At 36.6% G+C, this 14,794-nt stretch overlaps 1 protein-coding gene across 1 annotated transcript; it reads left to right on the forward strand.

Annotated features, from left to right (window-relative positions):
• The first annotated feature begins 598 nt into the window (after window positions 1-598).
• Window positions 599-7,904, forward strand: Upf1 (Upf1 RNA helicase). Its single transcript, XM_073978067.1, has 4 exons — window positions 599-803; window positions 1,052-1,268; window positions 2,760-6,179; window positions 6,244-7,904. The coding sequence occupies exons 2-4, from the start codon at window positions 1,077-1,079 to the stop codon at window positions 6,310-6,312; spliced, it is 3,681 nt and encodes a 1,226-aa protein (XP_073834168.1). The 5' UTR covers window positions 599-803; window positions 1,052-1,076; the 3' UTR covers window positions 6,313-7,904.
• The last annotated feature ends 6,890 nt before the right edge of the window (window positions 7,905-14,794 follow it).

The following is a 14,794-nucleotide window of genomic DNA, read 5'->3' on the forward strand; positions in this document are numbered from 1 at the left end:
AATGGTAAAAATGGTAACCTCAGGTAAGTAAAGGAACACAGCTTTTATTTTCTATTTTGGGTTGTCATATTTATTTTTTCCAATAACTTCTCTCATTTTTTCGATAAATACTCTCATTTGTTAGAGATGGACTAATATTTTCTTCGTTCGTAGAATAATTTAAATTGAACAACGTACAAAAATCGTTCTTCGTTCTCAAAATTTTGTACGGGAAATGAAGTAAATATATCGTAATTTGTGTTCGAACAACGAATAGAGAGCGAATCACCGCTAGTATGAACAAGGCATTAGCTGTCATCCACGACATTTTGATTCAAAAACAAAAAACTGTCATTGAAAATGGATAGTGTGTATGACACATTATTCATGACATATAATCAAGGTAGATGTATACACCCAGCTTCTTGAACATGAACTGTCATGCGGAAAATTTTCGCAAATTAGGCTACAAAATAAAGAACTTCTTTATTATTCTTTATCATTTAAACACCATAACTAATACTTTCGATCTATTAAAGCCAACTTTGTATAACTATGTGAATTTTAATTTTTCCCTTTGTTTGGACATTTTGACATTTAACTTTTTGTTGCAGCAATTCATCTACCTTGATAATTGTGCCATGACATTAGGCGAAGAAAGACTAGAAGAAAAAGAGAATTATTTCGCGCATTAAGTCGTCCACGAATAATGCGAAAAGAAAATAACGCAAATTTCACAACTAATTTAAGGTTTTAACAATTATTTGCGTCTCATAGAGAGTGTGTAACGAGAAAAAGGAATAGAACAACAATCAATTTTAAAGGTAACAAAGGAAGTAAAACTTTTCCACCAAAAAAAGTATCAACGTTGTCGTGGAACAAAAAAAGAAAAATCAAAAAAGCGTGTTGACGCGATAACAAGAAATACAAAAAACAACAACATCATCTCGTCGTCCACATTTACTTGCACGGCAGAAAGAAATAAGTTTGTTGCGTATTTCAATATAAAAAGAATATTGTACCTTGCCAGTATTCTATTTATTCTGCTTTTTGTATATTCCAATCAATAAAGGATAAACACAACCAACGTAACCAAGATGTCGGTGGACGCTGCTTACGGACCGAGTTCACAAACCTTAACCTTTTTGGATACCGAAGAGAATGATTTGATTGGTGGTGGAACACAGGCATCTGATTTTGATTATCGTGATCTAACATTGGCCTCGCAAACGCAAGCTTCACAACTGGAATGTGGTCTAGGAGCTGGCAGTGGCGGTATTTCATCTCAGGTAGGTTGAAATTTCATTGTAGTGTGATAGGGAAACACTCTCCACAATAGTAATCATAACAATTGGAATATCCATGATTTCACCGGTCCAGTCGCTTAAGATTTTTGGTTACAACGCTATGAATTTTGGCTAGAATCTAGTTTACCACAAACCCTTTAGAGTTGGTTCGCTTAAGATTTTTGATTGCAACGCTATACCTTTTGGCTAAAAACTTGGTTACATAGCCTTGGTAATGATATATGTTGGCTTATGTCCAGTTTAATCACTCTACACATACATATTTATGTTGCGGAACTCCATATGTCCCATGATATGAACCTTCAATGTTTTAAAAGACAAACAATGCAGTATGGGGAATTGTTGGTAGGGTAAGTGCACCAGTGGTCGGCACTTTAAGGATTCTCGTATCTTTAGCCGTATGTAATTCCGAGTCTAAATATCCAATCAAATTGAATTTAAGTTGTTATGATTCGTTATTTTGTGTAGTTTTAGATTATATAAACAATTTTTTTGATTATTTCTGTTCAACATGAAAAAAATACAATTTTAGTGAAATACTGCTTTTTCACCAGTAGTCGGCACCATTACCCAATAGTCGGCATGATATGATCCAGTAGTCGGCATGTTATATTTAAATAATAAAAAATGCATATTTTACATTTTTTCTTAAATATTTGAAAGAACAATAGCTTAAGCATTAGTTATTTATACATTTCTAGTTTATTATATACATTTCTACGGATTTTACTTCAAAAAATAAGGAAATTTAAACATATTGTTTAAATAAATTAGTTCGTACCAGTAGTCGGCATCTATTACCCAGTTGTCGGCACCCCACAACGTACGTACTTCAAATTATGGCTAATATTGCTTAAAATCGCTAAAGTTCCTTTCAAATTGAAACTATTTTTTATTAATTAACCTCTAAAGTATTTTTTTATTATTTTTTATAATTTTTAGCTAAAGATAATCGATAAAAATCAATGTTTATAACCCCATGCCGACTTTTTAGTTATTTGAGTTCAAATTCAAAAGGTGCCGACTACTGGTACATGCCGACATTAGGTGCACTTACCCTATATGTTCATTATACAAAGACCGAAGGCCTCTCAACCGCGTATTTGGTGTTGAATTCGAACAAAGTCTTAAATTCCAACCAACTTATACCTATATAAAGGGAAAGTATATAGCGTATTCGTTGTTGAATTTCAAGAGCTATAAATGGTGCGCATGGGTTGCCCTTTAAAAAAAAAATGGAAATTAAACAAGTTGGTAATTCGGCAATAAAAATTACAACATTTGCGCGATTAAACATTTCTCGTGTATTTTTGTTTACACCTGGTTAAGGCACATTCTAAGAAATATAAATACGAATCATAGAAATAGTGTACGACGTCACAATACATCACAGTCATTTTTTTATTTATTCGTTTATTTTTTTATTTCTACAGACCCATAGTAAAAATAATGCTTTTTCTTTATATCCAACAGACATTTGGACGCAAATTAGATTTGCAAACAAAATTGGGCACCACTAACGGTTCAACAGATCTGCAATTCGAAGAAGAAGACGAAGATACAGCTTTGTGCCCTGTCGATGTATTACCGCAGCATGCATGCAAATATTGCGGCATTCACGATCCCGGTACCGTGGTAATGTGTAACAATTGTAAAAAATGGTTTTGTAATGGCCGAGGCAGTACATCTGGTTCGCATATTGTAAACCATTTGGTTAGAGCAAAACATCGTGAAGTCACGTTACATTCGGAAGGTCCATTGGGAGAAACTGTCTTGGAATGTTACTCATGTGGTGTGCGTAATGTTTTTGTTTTGGGCTTTATACCGGCCAAGGCAGACTCGGTTGTGGTATTGCTATGTCGTCAACCTTGCGCAGCCCAAAATTCCTTAAAGGATATGAATTGGGATCAGGATCAGTGGAAACCTTTGATATCGGATCGTTCCTTTTTGCCATGGTTGGTGAAGGTGCCAACGGAACAAGAACAGCTGAGAGCCCGACAAATTTCTGCAGCTCAAATCAATAAATTGGAGGAATTGTGGAAGGATAATATTGAGGCAACTTTCCAAGATTTAGAAAAACCTGGTATAGATACGGAACCCTCACAGGTTTTGTTGCGCTACGAAGATGGCTATCAATATGAGAAAATATTTGCCCCATTAGTTAGCCTGGAGGCAGAGTATGATAAGAAGTTAAAAGAGTCGCAAACACAAGAGGGTATAGAGGTGCGATGGGATGTGGGTCTCAACAAAAAGACCATTGCCTATTTCACCTTGGCCAAAACTGATTCTGACATGAAATTGATGCATGGAGATGAGCTACGGTTGCGTTATGTAGGTGAGCTACACAAACCATGGGAATCCATTGGACATGTCATTAAAGTGCCTGACAATTTTGGTGAAGATGTTGGTCTCGAACTAAAGTCTTCCGCCAAGGCACCCATTCAATGTACTTCAAACTTTGCCGTCGACTTTATTTGGAAATGTACTTCATTCGATCGCATGCGTCGGGCCCTTAAACTATTTGCTCTCGATCGTAATTCAGTGTCCAATTATATTTACTCACGCCTGTTGGGACATGGACGTCATGACGGCTCCGATGAAATTGTATTCCGTGGTCCTCCACCTAAGCTATATAGTGCCCCTAACTTACCGGACCTAAATCGTTCTCAGGTCTATGCCGTAAAGCATGCATTGCAAAGGCCTTTGAGTCTTATCCAAGGTCCACCGGGTACGGGAAAGACCGTTACATCTGCCACAATTGTCTATCAGTTGGTGAAACAACATGGTGGCACCGTATTGGTATGTGCTCCCAGTAATACTGCCGTCGATCAATTGACCGAGAAAATCCATCGCACCAATCTGAAGGTGGTGCGTGTCTGTGCCAAGTCTCGAGAAGCCATTGATAGCCCTGTAAATTTCCTGGCTCTCCACAACCAGATTAGAAACATGGAGACCAACATTGAGTTGAAAAAACTGCAACAATTGAAGGACGAAACGGGTGAATTATCTTCGGCCGATGAAAAGCGTTATAGAACCTTGAAGCGAGCAGCAGAAAATCAACTGCTCGAAGCTGCCGATGTAATATGTTGCACATGTGTAGGTGCTGGAGATGCCCGTCTGCAGCGCATTAAATTTACCTCCATACTCATTGACGAATCTATGCAATCCACTGAACCGGAATGCATGGTGCCTGTGGTGTTAGGTGCCAAGCAGCTTATTTTGGTTGGTGATCATTGCCAGTTGGGTCCTGTTGTCATGTGCAAGAAAGCAGCTCGTGCTGGTCTCTCGCAAAGTTTGTTCGAACGTTTAGTGGTCCTGGGTATACGTCCATTCCGTCTGGAAGTCCAATACCGTATGCACCCTGAGCTGTCTCAGTTTCCCTCTAACTTCTTCTACGAAGGTTCGCTGCAGAATGGTGTATGTGCCGAAGATCGAAAACTGAAAATCGATTTCCCTTGGCCTCAGCCAGACAGGCCAATGTTCTTCTTGGTAACCCAGGGTCAAGAGGAAATTGCCGGTTCGGGCACTTCCTATCTCAATCGTACCGAAGCAGCAAATGTTGAGAAAATTACCACACGCTTCTTGAAGGCCGGAGTAAAGCCTGAGCAGATTGGCATTATAACACCATACGAAGGTCAGAGAGCATACTTGGTCCAGTACATGCAGTACCAGGGCAGTTTGCATTCTAAGCTATATCAAGAAATTGAAATTGCCAGTGTAGATGCCTTCCAAGGTCGCGAAAAGGACATCATCATTATGTCCTGTGTACGATCCAATGAAAAACAAGGTATTGGTTTCCTCAGTGATCCAAGACGTTTGAATGTGGCCCTAACACGTTCCAAATATGGCACCATTATTGTTGGCAATCCCAAGATTCTTTCGAAGCAGCCATTGTGGAATCACCTACTGAACTTCTATAAAGATCGTAAAGTTTTGGTTGAGGGCTCATTGAACAACTTGAGGGAGTCCATGATTCAATTCCAAAAGCCCAAGAAACTTGTAAATACCCTTAACATGGGAGCACATTTCATGAGTACCATGATGGCAGATGCTCGGGAAGCCATAATACCGGGCTCTTTCTACGATCGTTCGGGACAATTTGGTTATACTGGCACCACCAGCTCCAATAACTACGGCTACAACTTTGGCAATAACTTAATAGGCGGCAACAATTCTGCATTTGGATTTGGCAACACGTCACACTTGCAAAATATAGGAGGACTTAATAATACCTCGCATTTGAACAGTTTTATGAATCCTCAAGGTGGTGGTGGTGGTGCAATTGGTGGAGGCTTTGGTGCTCCCGGTTCGCAACGCCACAACATGAATCAAATGACAAACACTGGTCTAAACAATGGCCCCAACAATCAGCAATGGCATAACTTCCAACACGACTCGATTTCCTACATATCTACCGAGAGAGCTCAAGCAGCCATGAATAATATGCCCGTGCCAGTCGGTATGTTTATGAACATGAGTAACATACCGCCACGTTTTTACAATCAACATCAGCAAGCTATACAGGCGGCAGCTAAGCAAGGAAGAAGAGCTGGTAGCAGTAGTGGCGGCGGTGTTGGTGCTATTGGCTCAGCCATCCAAAGTGGTAGTAATAATTCCAACAAAAATATTGCCAATAAAGCTCCAGGCAAGGGTAGAGGAGGCGCTAATGCCGCTGCCAGCAATGCAACTGCATCGAACTCCTTGGCCTCTAATGCAGCCGTTTCGACACAATCTTCACAAAATTCTGCTGCAATTTTGACCCAAAAGAACATGTCTCAGCAAATGAGTCAGAATGTTTTTACCGGCTTGTCACAACAACCAGAACTTTCACAAGATTTTGGTCAGATATCGCAAATGGACGGTATCCTATCGCAAGATGTCGGTTTCGGAACTGTGAGTAATCTAATCTAAAAAAGAATTCCTGAATTGTACTTTTTATATTATCTCTTTTTTGCAGGATGCACTTAACAATGATCGCTTAAATTTAGGACTTAATTCGCAGAGCCAATTCTCACAGCCCTATTGATAGACAGCAAGACAGGTTGGTGATCTACAGCCACGTATAACGTGCAGTAGAAGCAACGACAGCAGAAAGAAATATTAAAAGCAACAACAGATGACGACGACGATGATGATGATGAAACCTAGAAAACAAAACAATCACAACAAACAAAAATTACAACAACTCTAAATAATGACAATATTCAAAGTGAATAACTTTTGAAAGGGGAAAACGAACACCAACCAAGCAAGCGCAACCACCACAAGAAGAGGTACAGCAAGAAACGAGGTTACACATTTCTATACCACAACAGGAGACAACAGTACAACGACACTGTAACAACAACATTCCGGATTTGAGGACACCGAACCAGTTGTTGCCGTTCCCTTCGGAGGAGCAACAGCAAATATGACGACGCTAGCGGAAACCGCACGAAGTTAATCATATTGAGCCCATGTTAGAATCACACACACAACTCTTGGCCATCGTAATTGCCACAATACTCGGTGAAAAATTCCAATGATACTTCTTGTACTGTTGTTGGCAGTGTTTTTGGGAGTTAGCCCAGCTTTCAAAGAGAGGACCTATGTATATTTGTGTGCCTGCGAGCTTTTTTGCTAAAGAAAAAAACCAAGAGAAGACTACAATAACATTTAGAAGTTTTGTTAACAACACATAAAGAAAATTGAAGCTAAATTCAATGACCCTGTACAACTAAAAACTCCTTTTCAAAAAAAACGTATAATGATGCCTGGCAGACCTATACAAATGCCTGGAAATTATACAATTGAAAATTGTGGCCTAAGGCAACATGAGCTCAAGTGAAAGAGCACTATCTAAGGTGTTGCCTTTTTAAAGACACACACACAGAGGATAACGTATCTTGTCCTCTTTAAAATGTGGTTACATTCTAACGGATGCGAACACATCAATGGTTTGGGGTCACAGAATTAAATTCATCAGTTGATTAGTGAGAGAAGGAAGGTACACTTTTTTATATCGGTCAATTCAGTACCAAATATGGTTTTTTATTTAATTTGTATTACTACAAAGACAAATTTCGTTTCATAGAACTCGGAACTAAACAACATTTAGAACTTTTCGTTTTGTTTTATTTTATTCACGATCCACAAAGAACAGCAACAGCATCGTTTTGTGTGATGGCATGGATGAATTGAGCAGGGTCTCTGTTACGATTTTCTTTTATTTTTATATAATAATTTTAATATTTCTTTAAAACTCTCGGACCAAGGAGAAAGAGATGAGCAACAAACAACTACAGCAACAAATGAAGAAAACAACAAGGATATATTATTACATCATTGTTTCGTTCCATCGGTTCTTTAAATGGCGGTTAATTATTTCTTTTTCTTATACTCTAGATTTCTTCCTTCTTTGTTCTCTCTCATACACATTTAATTAATTCGGCGATATTACTCTGGTGAGACTGCAACAACAACAACAATTTATTTGAATCAAGTTCATCTGATTATATTAGAACACAACAACAGCAACACAATATTTCGTTTGTAATCAAAAACATAAAATGTATTTCAAAACACACACAACAAAAGAAACGTTAACAATAAATCTTTAAAGAAGAAGTTAAACTGCAAGTGTATGTATGTGATTTTTATTGGAAAAGTGGCGATCGGAAAAGGTGAGCGGAAAGATTTGTTCATATACAGTCTGTCGCAAAAATTAGTATACACCGTTGAAACCAAAATGTATTAGGGATAAATATCACTATAACTTAGTGAAAACAACAAACAATTAGTTTTATTGGATAAACAGGAAGGTTGTCTTCCGTAATAACAATTAAAAGTGCGCAATATTTGCATACATTAGCAAATGTACGGTTCGAATCCCAAAAAGGCCAAAATTTATGTCGCAAAAGTTAGTATACAACGGAGAATCCTCGTGGAACTGTGTAAAAAATTCTTGATATTTTTGAACAAAATGAAACTAAATCAGTACTTAAGATCATAAAGAGTATATTAATTGGTTTTAATGGCAGTTATAGTACTTATAGTGACAAGTCCAACGTACACTGGATCGTAAAATCCACAATAATTGGTCATCTACAAATACAACAACTGTAGTGACAAAATTCCGAGTGTTATGTCCTGTTTATGAATTCTAAAGCCATGAAATGCTCAGAAAAGCTCTGAAGTTTCAATTTGGGGTGATCTTGATCGAGTTTCGACTTGTCCTGTTTGAAAAAACCGAAATTTCTTGAAGGAAATCCACACTATTGATGCCATTGTCCTTTTGAAACATGTAATAATCCTTAATCCTTACACATAAGGACTTTCCTTTTTAGTCAATTTTCTCACAAATGTTGCCCCTTTTCATATTCCCACCAAAAGTAAATAGTAGGAGAACCTCAAGGTCCGTTGTAAGCCCTACAGTTATACTGTCCTACCGGCCTTTCAGCAGTATCGGACATGCTTCTCGTATCCCTAGTGTATAATTTACTACTAATGTCTAATGAACTACTTCTAACTGATCCATTTAATTGTATTTTGGTCCTAAGTGAAGCGAACACAGCTTTTCAGAACGTTTTTGCACAATCCATGCGTTATAACAGCAGAGACAGCTCTGTATTAAAATTTTAAATTAGCTATCATATCCTTCTGTGGTGGTGGAGTATCACTGTAGAGCTTACACCAGAACTTGAGGTTCTCCTACTATTTATTTTTGGTGGGAATGTGAAAAGGGACATAATTTGTGAGAAAATTAACTGAAAAGGAAAGTCCTTTTGAGTAAGGATTAAGGATTATTACATGTTTCAAGAGGACAACGGCCTCAAACGTATGGGTTTCCTTCAAGAAATTCCCGTTTCTTCAAAAGGGACAAGTCGAAACTCGATCAAGATCATCCCATATTGAAACTTTAGAGCCTTTCTGAGCATTTCATGGCTTTAAAATTCATAAACAAGACATAACATCCGGAATTTTGTCACTACAGTTATATTTGTAGATGACCAATTTTTGTGGATTTTACGATCCAGTGTACGTTGGACTTGTTACTATAAGTACTATAACTGCCACTAAAACCAATTAATATGCTCTTTATGATCTTAGGTACAGATTTAGTTTCATTTTGTTCAAAAATATCAAGAATTTTTTACACAGTTCCAGGAGGATTCTCCGTTGTATACTAACTTTTGCGACATAAATTTTGGTCTTTTTGGGATTCGAACCGTACATTTGCTAATGTATGCAAATATTGCGCACTTTTAATTGTTATTACGGAAGACAACCTTGTTGTCTATCAAATAAAACTAATTGTTTGTTGTTTTCAATAAGCTATAGTGATATTTATCCCTAATACATTTTGGTTTCAACGGTGTATACTAACTTTTGCGACAGACTGTACATGGCGAGATAAATTGTTGGTCCAATTGATCCTCTAAAACAAAATCGGACAACATCACAAATAGGCTTACTTCCGAAACGTTGCGTTGTTTCAGTTAGTGCTCGTGCACCTATAAATGGGTCGATTCCGTATTGCGACACAAGTCGTGTCGCGTTGCCAGTCGTCTCTGCGACAAAATTTAAAATTTGTATTACGTAAATCGATAGAAAATAATCGGCGATGTAGCGGAGCGTTTTTTTGTTTAGATTTGAAGAAAGGAAAAAAATCTGAACAAATTGTAAACAGCAGGAATATTTTTCTAAAATTATAATCTCAGTGGAACCATTTTTTGATGATAGAGGAGATATACTTAACGTAGCATCTATAAGAAGACATTTAAGAGGAAAATCGAATCCTTTAGAATTGCATCAGTATTCTGAGTAGATGTTTTGTTTCCAGCAATCATCGAAATGTTTAAATGTTATCTTCGGCTTAAGATGCTGTTCTTTATATAGTAGAGGCATTAACAATTACATTAAAAAGCCGTAGGTCAACAGCCATGCAGCCACTCCTTAAAATGTGCTGCATTACGGTTTTTTTTTGCAGATGGAAGTTTTCAAAGATCCCATAACTATGGCTTTTACCTCGATATGGCTCAACCCACATTGTCAGTGGTATCTGTGAAGTGTTGCAGTCAATAGAGGAAAATTGTGTAAACGTTGGTGTAGTTACGGTACGATACGGTATTCTCATTATTACATAATTTTCTCGTTATTGTAGCTTTAAAATGAATCTAGACCAATGGTGAGCAAAACAGAATTTAAGAGAATTTAACATTTGTCGTTTTTCATGGTTTTTCTAAATTGTTTTTTAATTGTGAAAACACAGTTTTAATCTAAAATCTTGGATGAAAGCGGAAATTTAGTATTATTGATGTCAACCCAACTGGGTGGTCGATAAACGTGTTATCGATCAGTTTTTTTTTCAAACTTGTGAACTCTGTATTCAATACAAAAAACACAATTTGCAAAAAAAAAACTATTTTAAAATGATAAGTTCAGTGAAATTATGGAACTTATTAAGTTGGGCAATTTATATAAGCTGAAATTATTGGGTCGATTCCGTATTGCGACGCGAGTCGTATCGCGTTGCCACTTGCAATTTTTCCATTACGTATGGCAAAAGTAGCCCGACGACGTCAAATTCTGTCGCCACAAAGTTCATTTTCCGGCGACAACAAATTAGCTGTCGCCGTGCATTTTTGCAAACGAATATAAACGAAAAAATGAAACGTAGGTAACATTTTCATTTATTTAAGTGAATTTATTTAATATTATATACGTTTTTTTGGTTTTTCAGTACTTATATTGGTAATAATGAAATGCTGCTTGAAAAAATGGAAGCCCATCGAAACGTAGCTCGTGGAGTCCGACTTTTTGGCGAAACTAAAGCCACTTTTGATGAGGTGTGCAAGGATGTTGTGGAGCAACATGGACTCATTTTAAATCCAAACAAAAGAAAAAAAATCTTAAAATAAGAACATTACAGCTATGGACCATCACAAGAAATATCTTTGTCGTCGATGCAGATGTCTGCGGTAGCAGACATACTGCAAATGAATATGGTTTCAAATCCTGCAGGTGCGATCTACGGAATTGAAGAGACATGGGATAATAAAAACAGTGAAATTGGACAATCTGCTGAAATTGACAACATACTTGCCAACTAAACGTTTAAACTAAAAACTTTTCTATTCAGATATAAATGGCGAACATCTTCCTTTGGTCAACGCCCTGGAAATTTGTTCTTGAATAAAAATAGTTTTTATTTTGATGTTTTCCCTCTTCTGTTAATTTGGAAACAATCCAAATTTTACACAGTTTTTCCTCTATTAACTCCAGAACTTCACTTAATACCTTTGACAATGTGGGTTGAGCCATCCCGAGGTTAAAGTCATTGCCATGGGATTTTTGAAAACTTCCTTCTGCAAAAAATCTTAAAGCAGCACACACTTTAAGGAGCGGCTGTATTGCTGTTGATCTGTGGGTTTTTTGAAGTCGTTTTTAATGTCTCTACTATATAAATAACTGCGTCTTTTGGAAGCTGAAAATAGACTTCAAACCTAAAAAATTAACAATTATTTTGATGAATGTTGGAAACCAAACATACTCACAATACTGATGGCAATTCTAAAGGATTCGATTTATCTCTTAGGTGTCGCCTGATAGATGCTACGTTAACTATATTTTCTTCACTATCATCTAAAAATAGTTCCAATGGGCTTATCGTTTTAGAAAACTATAACCCCAGCAAACCAATCGGACCGACATCGTAACGAAATCGGAACAAAATTCGGACGATACTTCCGATGTCTGAGCCGAAATCGTAACGATATCTTAACGAAAGTTGTATGAAGTGGTTGACATAATTTCGGAACGAAATGTCTTAGCGACATCGGATCGACTATCCGATTTCGTAACGAAATCTGAAGAAAATCCTTGGGATATTCGGAAAGGAAATTTCACTCCGACATTCGGTCCGAAATTGGAACGAAATCGATACAAAATCTGAACTATTTCCTATCCGAAAAATCGTTTAGAAATCGGAACGAAATCTGAACGACTTTGCTTCTGAAATTGTTCAGACGTGTCGGACATCAGACATTTGGTTTGCTGGGACTTTTGTGTACAACTTGCTCTGATATTTTTTCTGATTTATTCAAATGAAAACAAAAAACACTCCACTACATTCCGATAACTTGTTATCGACGACTATCGCTTTATGTAGTACAATTTTGATATTTTGTCGCAGAGACGATTGACGACGCGACATGACTCGCGTCGCAATACGGAATCGACCCATTAAATTGACAACTGAAATGTGAAGACATTTCCATTACTTTTCAAAATTTTGACCCGGGACATGAGTCCATGCTTCTTCCGTACGACTCGCCCGAAGAAGTACTTCTGACCGATATCAGTTTCAAAACTTTATTCACTTTTAATCATGCCAGAACATATGCAAATGATTTGAATCATACTATAAAAAATTATATTTTACATTTTCATATTTTTTTCAAAATTTTTGTTGTATAACATATCAAAACTTTTTATTTTGTAATGTTTGAAGCAATGAACTATGTATAAATAATTGCAAAAAAAACAAGTAAGAACAGACTATAGTCGGACGGGGCCGACCATGTGATACCCTATACCACTAAACGCGTCTTCTTGGGATAAAGTTATAAGATGTGCATTAGAAATTTTACCAATTTTCACACAAAAGTTTTGATCAATTTAACCCGCTAAATATTATCCGATCATACCGTTGACTTGCACGCTACTTCTTCATCTCAAACCAAAACTACGTTTAAAATTTCGCGCCGATCGGACTATTATTGCGACCTACAGAGCGGCTACAAAATCGAGCAAAAATTTTGTTTTTGGTCCATTTCATCCCTTTAACATTTCACGATCATCGCCAAAAACTAATCAGTTCTATTCTGGTCCAAACCCGACCTCCATACTAAATTTCGTGACAATCGGTCCATAATTGCGGCCTCTAGCTTGATTACAATTTTTAATGGACGGACAGACGGACGGACGGACACACATCGCTAAATTGCTTTATCTCGTCGAGATATGAAGTTTGGTATACCACATGAGGGGTCTACGACGAATATTTCGCGGCGTTACATGAATTTTTGGGAAAACAAACTTATTATACCCTTTTCCACATTGTGGTATAGGGTATAAATACTTAATTTTACTTTCAACAAATATTTTGTTGCAAATGTATTGGCCAACCAAAAAACCATACCAAATTCTCTCTCATTTATTTTGAGAGAGAACTATTAAGGTATGTAGATGTATTAGCAATCTGTTACAACAATGTCAAAAAAGTTTTGTAAACATAGATAATTTTCTTAGTACTACTTCATTCCGTTTTTATTATTTAATGTATTATTCAACAAGTATTTATATTTTTTCATTCACAATTTTGGATTTTAGTTTTTGTTTTAAAATAAACACATTTTTTGGCGTCTACCTTCATAACACTGTGCAACATTTTTGAGGCTATCGCGTGCAAACAACTTCTGTCCATAATTTTATGAAAGTAGAGGACCAATAGGCAAAAACCATATTTGGGTTTTGTTTTCTTAGATCGCGTTCGGTTTTTATGGCCTCATCTAAACATGGTTAAATATCGATTTTTTAAAACAAATTGGGGGCTGTATCTCTGAAACCAGTACGAATCTTGTTTTGACATCTGCAGCAAACTTGTAGATAAGAGCAAGAAGAAAATATTTGGAGGACTTGTGAACTCGAAAAACTGCACTTATTGTCTCAAATTTTATAATATATATAAGAATTCTATAATTTGTGTATATTTCTCAGCGTATCTCCCAAACTGTTAAATTTTTTCTTAATGTTACCCTTGAAAAAATATTCTCTGGAATGTAATGCACAACTCTCTAGAACATTGCATCGTTGTTAAATGCCTCTATCGCCTTGTTTATATCAAATTATTCAACAACAATTTGGTAAATATGTCAATAACTGATTGAAATCCCCAACATGAGAATAAACAGCTTGTGTGAACATTGTTTGAAATAAGTTTTGAAAAAGGTATGTTCTGAAATACCCCTTAAACAACGTGAAATAACCATTTTAGAGTTTCAGAATGTTCTGAAGAATTGATGGTCACATTATTTGGAATATTTTTAGAATGATTACTTAGTTCAACTCCCAACAGATTAGTTGCTACTGACCGGAATTTTAGAAATTATGTAAACTTTTCTATATTTTATCGAATTTGATGAGCTAGATGCCAATTTTCCTAGTTCATCTGTTTGACACGTACGTTCTACTACCTTATGGCTACAATATTGCCGAAGACTGCAAAGGAGAATTCTTATTAGTTTCATAGATAAAGGTCCGATCATTGGAGAAAAGGCTCATTTTAGGTCGGTTTACATGAGGCCATAAAATCTAAACCCGATCTAAGAACACAAAACCCAATTAAGGTTTTTGTAGCCTCAATGTGTACTTTCAGAAAATGCCCATATGAAGTTGTTTGCATTTCCAGTGTTGCACAGTGTAATATTCCCTGAAGATTACCTGATCGATTACAGGTTATACTATGT

The sequence above is a fragment of the Musca autumnalis genome, unplaced genomic scaffold (genome assembly GCF_047663935.1).
Source record: "Musca autumnalis isolate F117 unplaced genomic scaffold, ASM4766393v1 scaffold_3, whole genome shotgun sequence".
Lineage (NCBI taxonomy): Eukaryota > Metazoa > Arthropoda > Insecta > Diptera > Muscidae > Musca > Musca autumnalis.

What these genes read in the sequence shown, in the direction of transcription:
- Upf1 (XM_073978067.1), top strand. Translation starts at nt 1,077, where the DNA reads ATGTCGGTGGACGCTGCTTACGGACCGAGTTCACAAACCTTAACCTTT. An exon ending in GTGGCGGTATTTCATCTCAG is followed by an intron (nt 1,269 to 2,759) that starts GTAGGTTGAAAT and finishes TATATCCAACAG; the next exon opens with ACATTTGGACGCAAATTAGA. An exon ending in AAGATGTCGGTTTCGGAACT is followed by an intron (nt 6,180 to 6,243) that starts GTGAGTAATCTA and finishes TCTTTTTTGCAG; the next exon opens with GATGCACTTAACAATGATCG.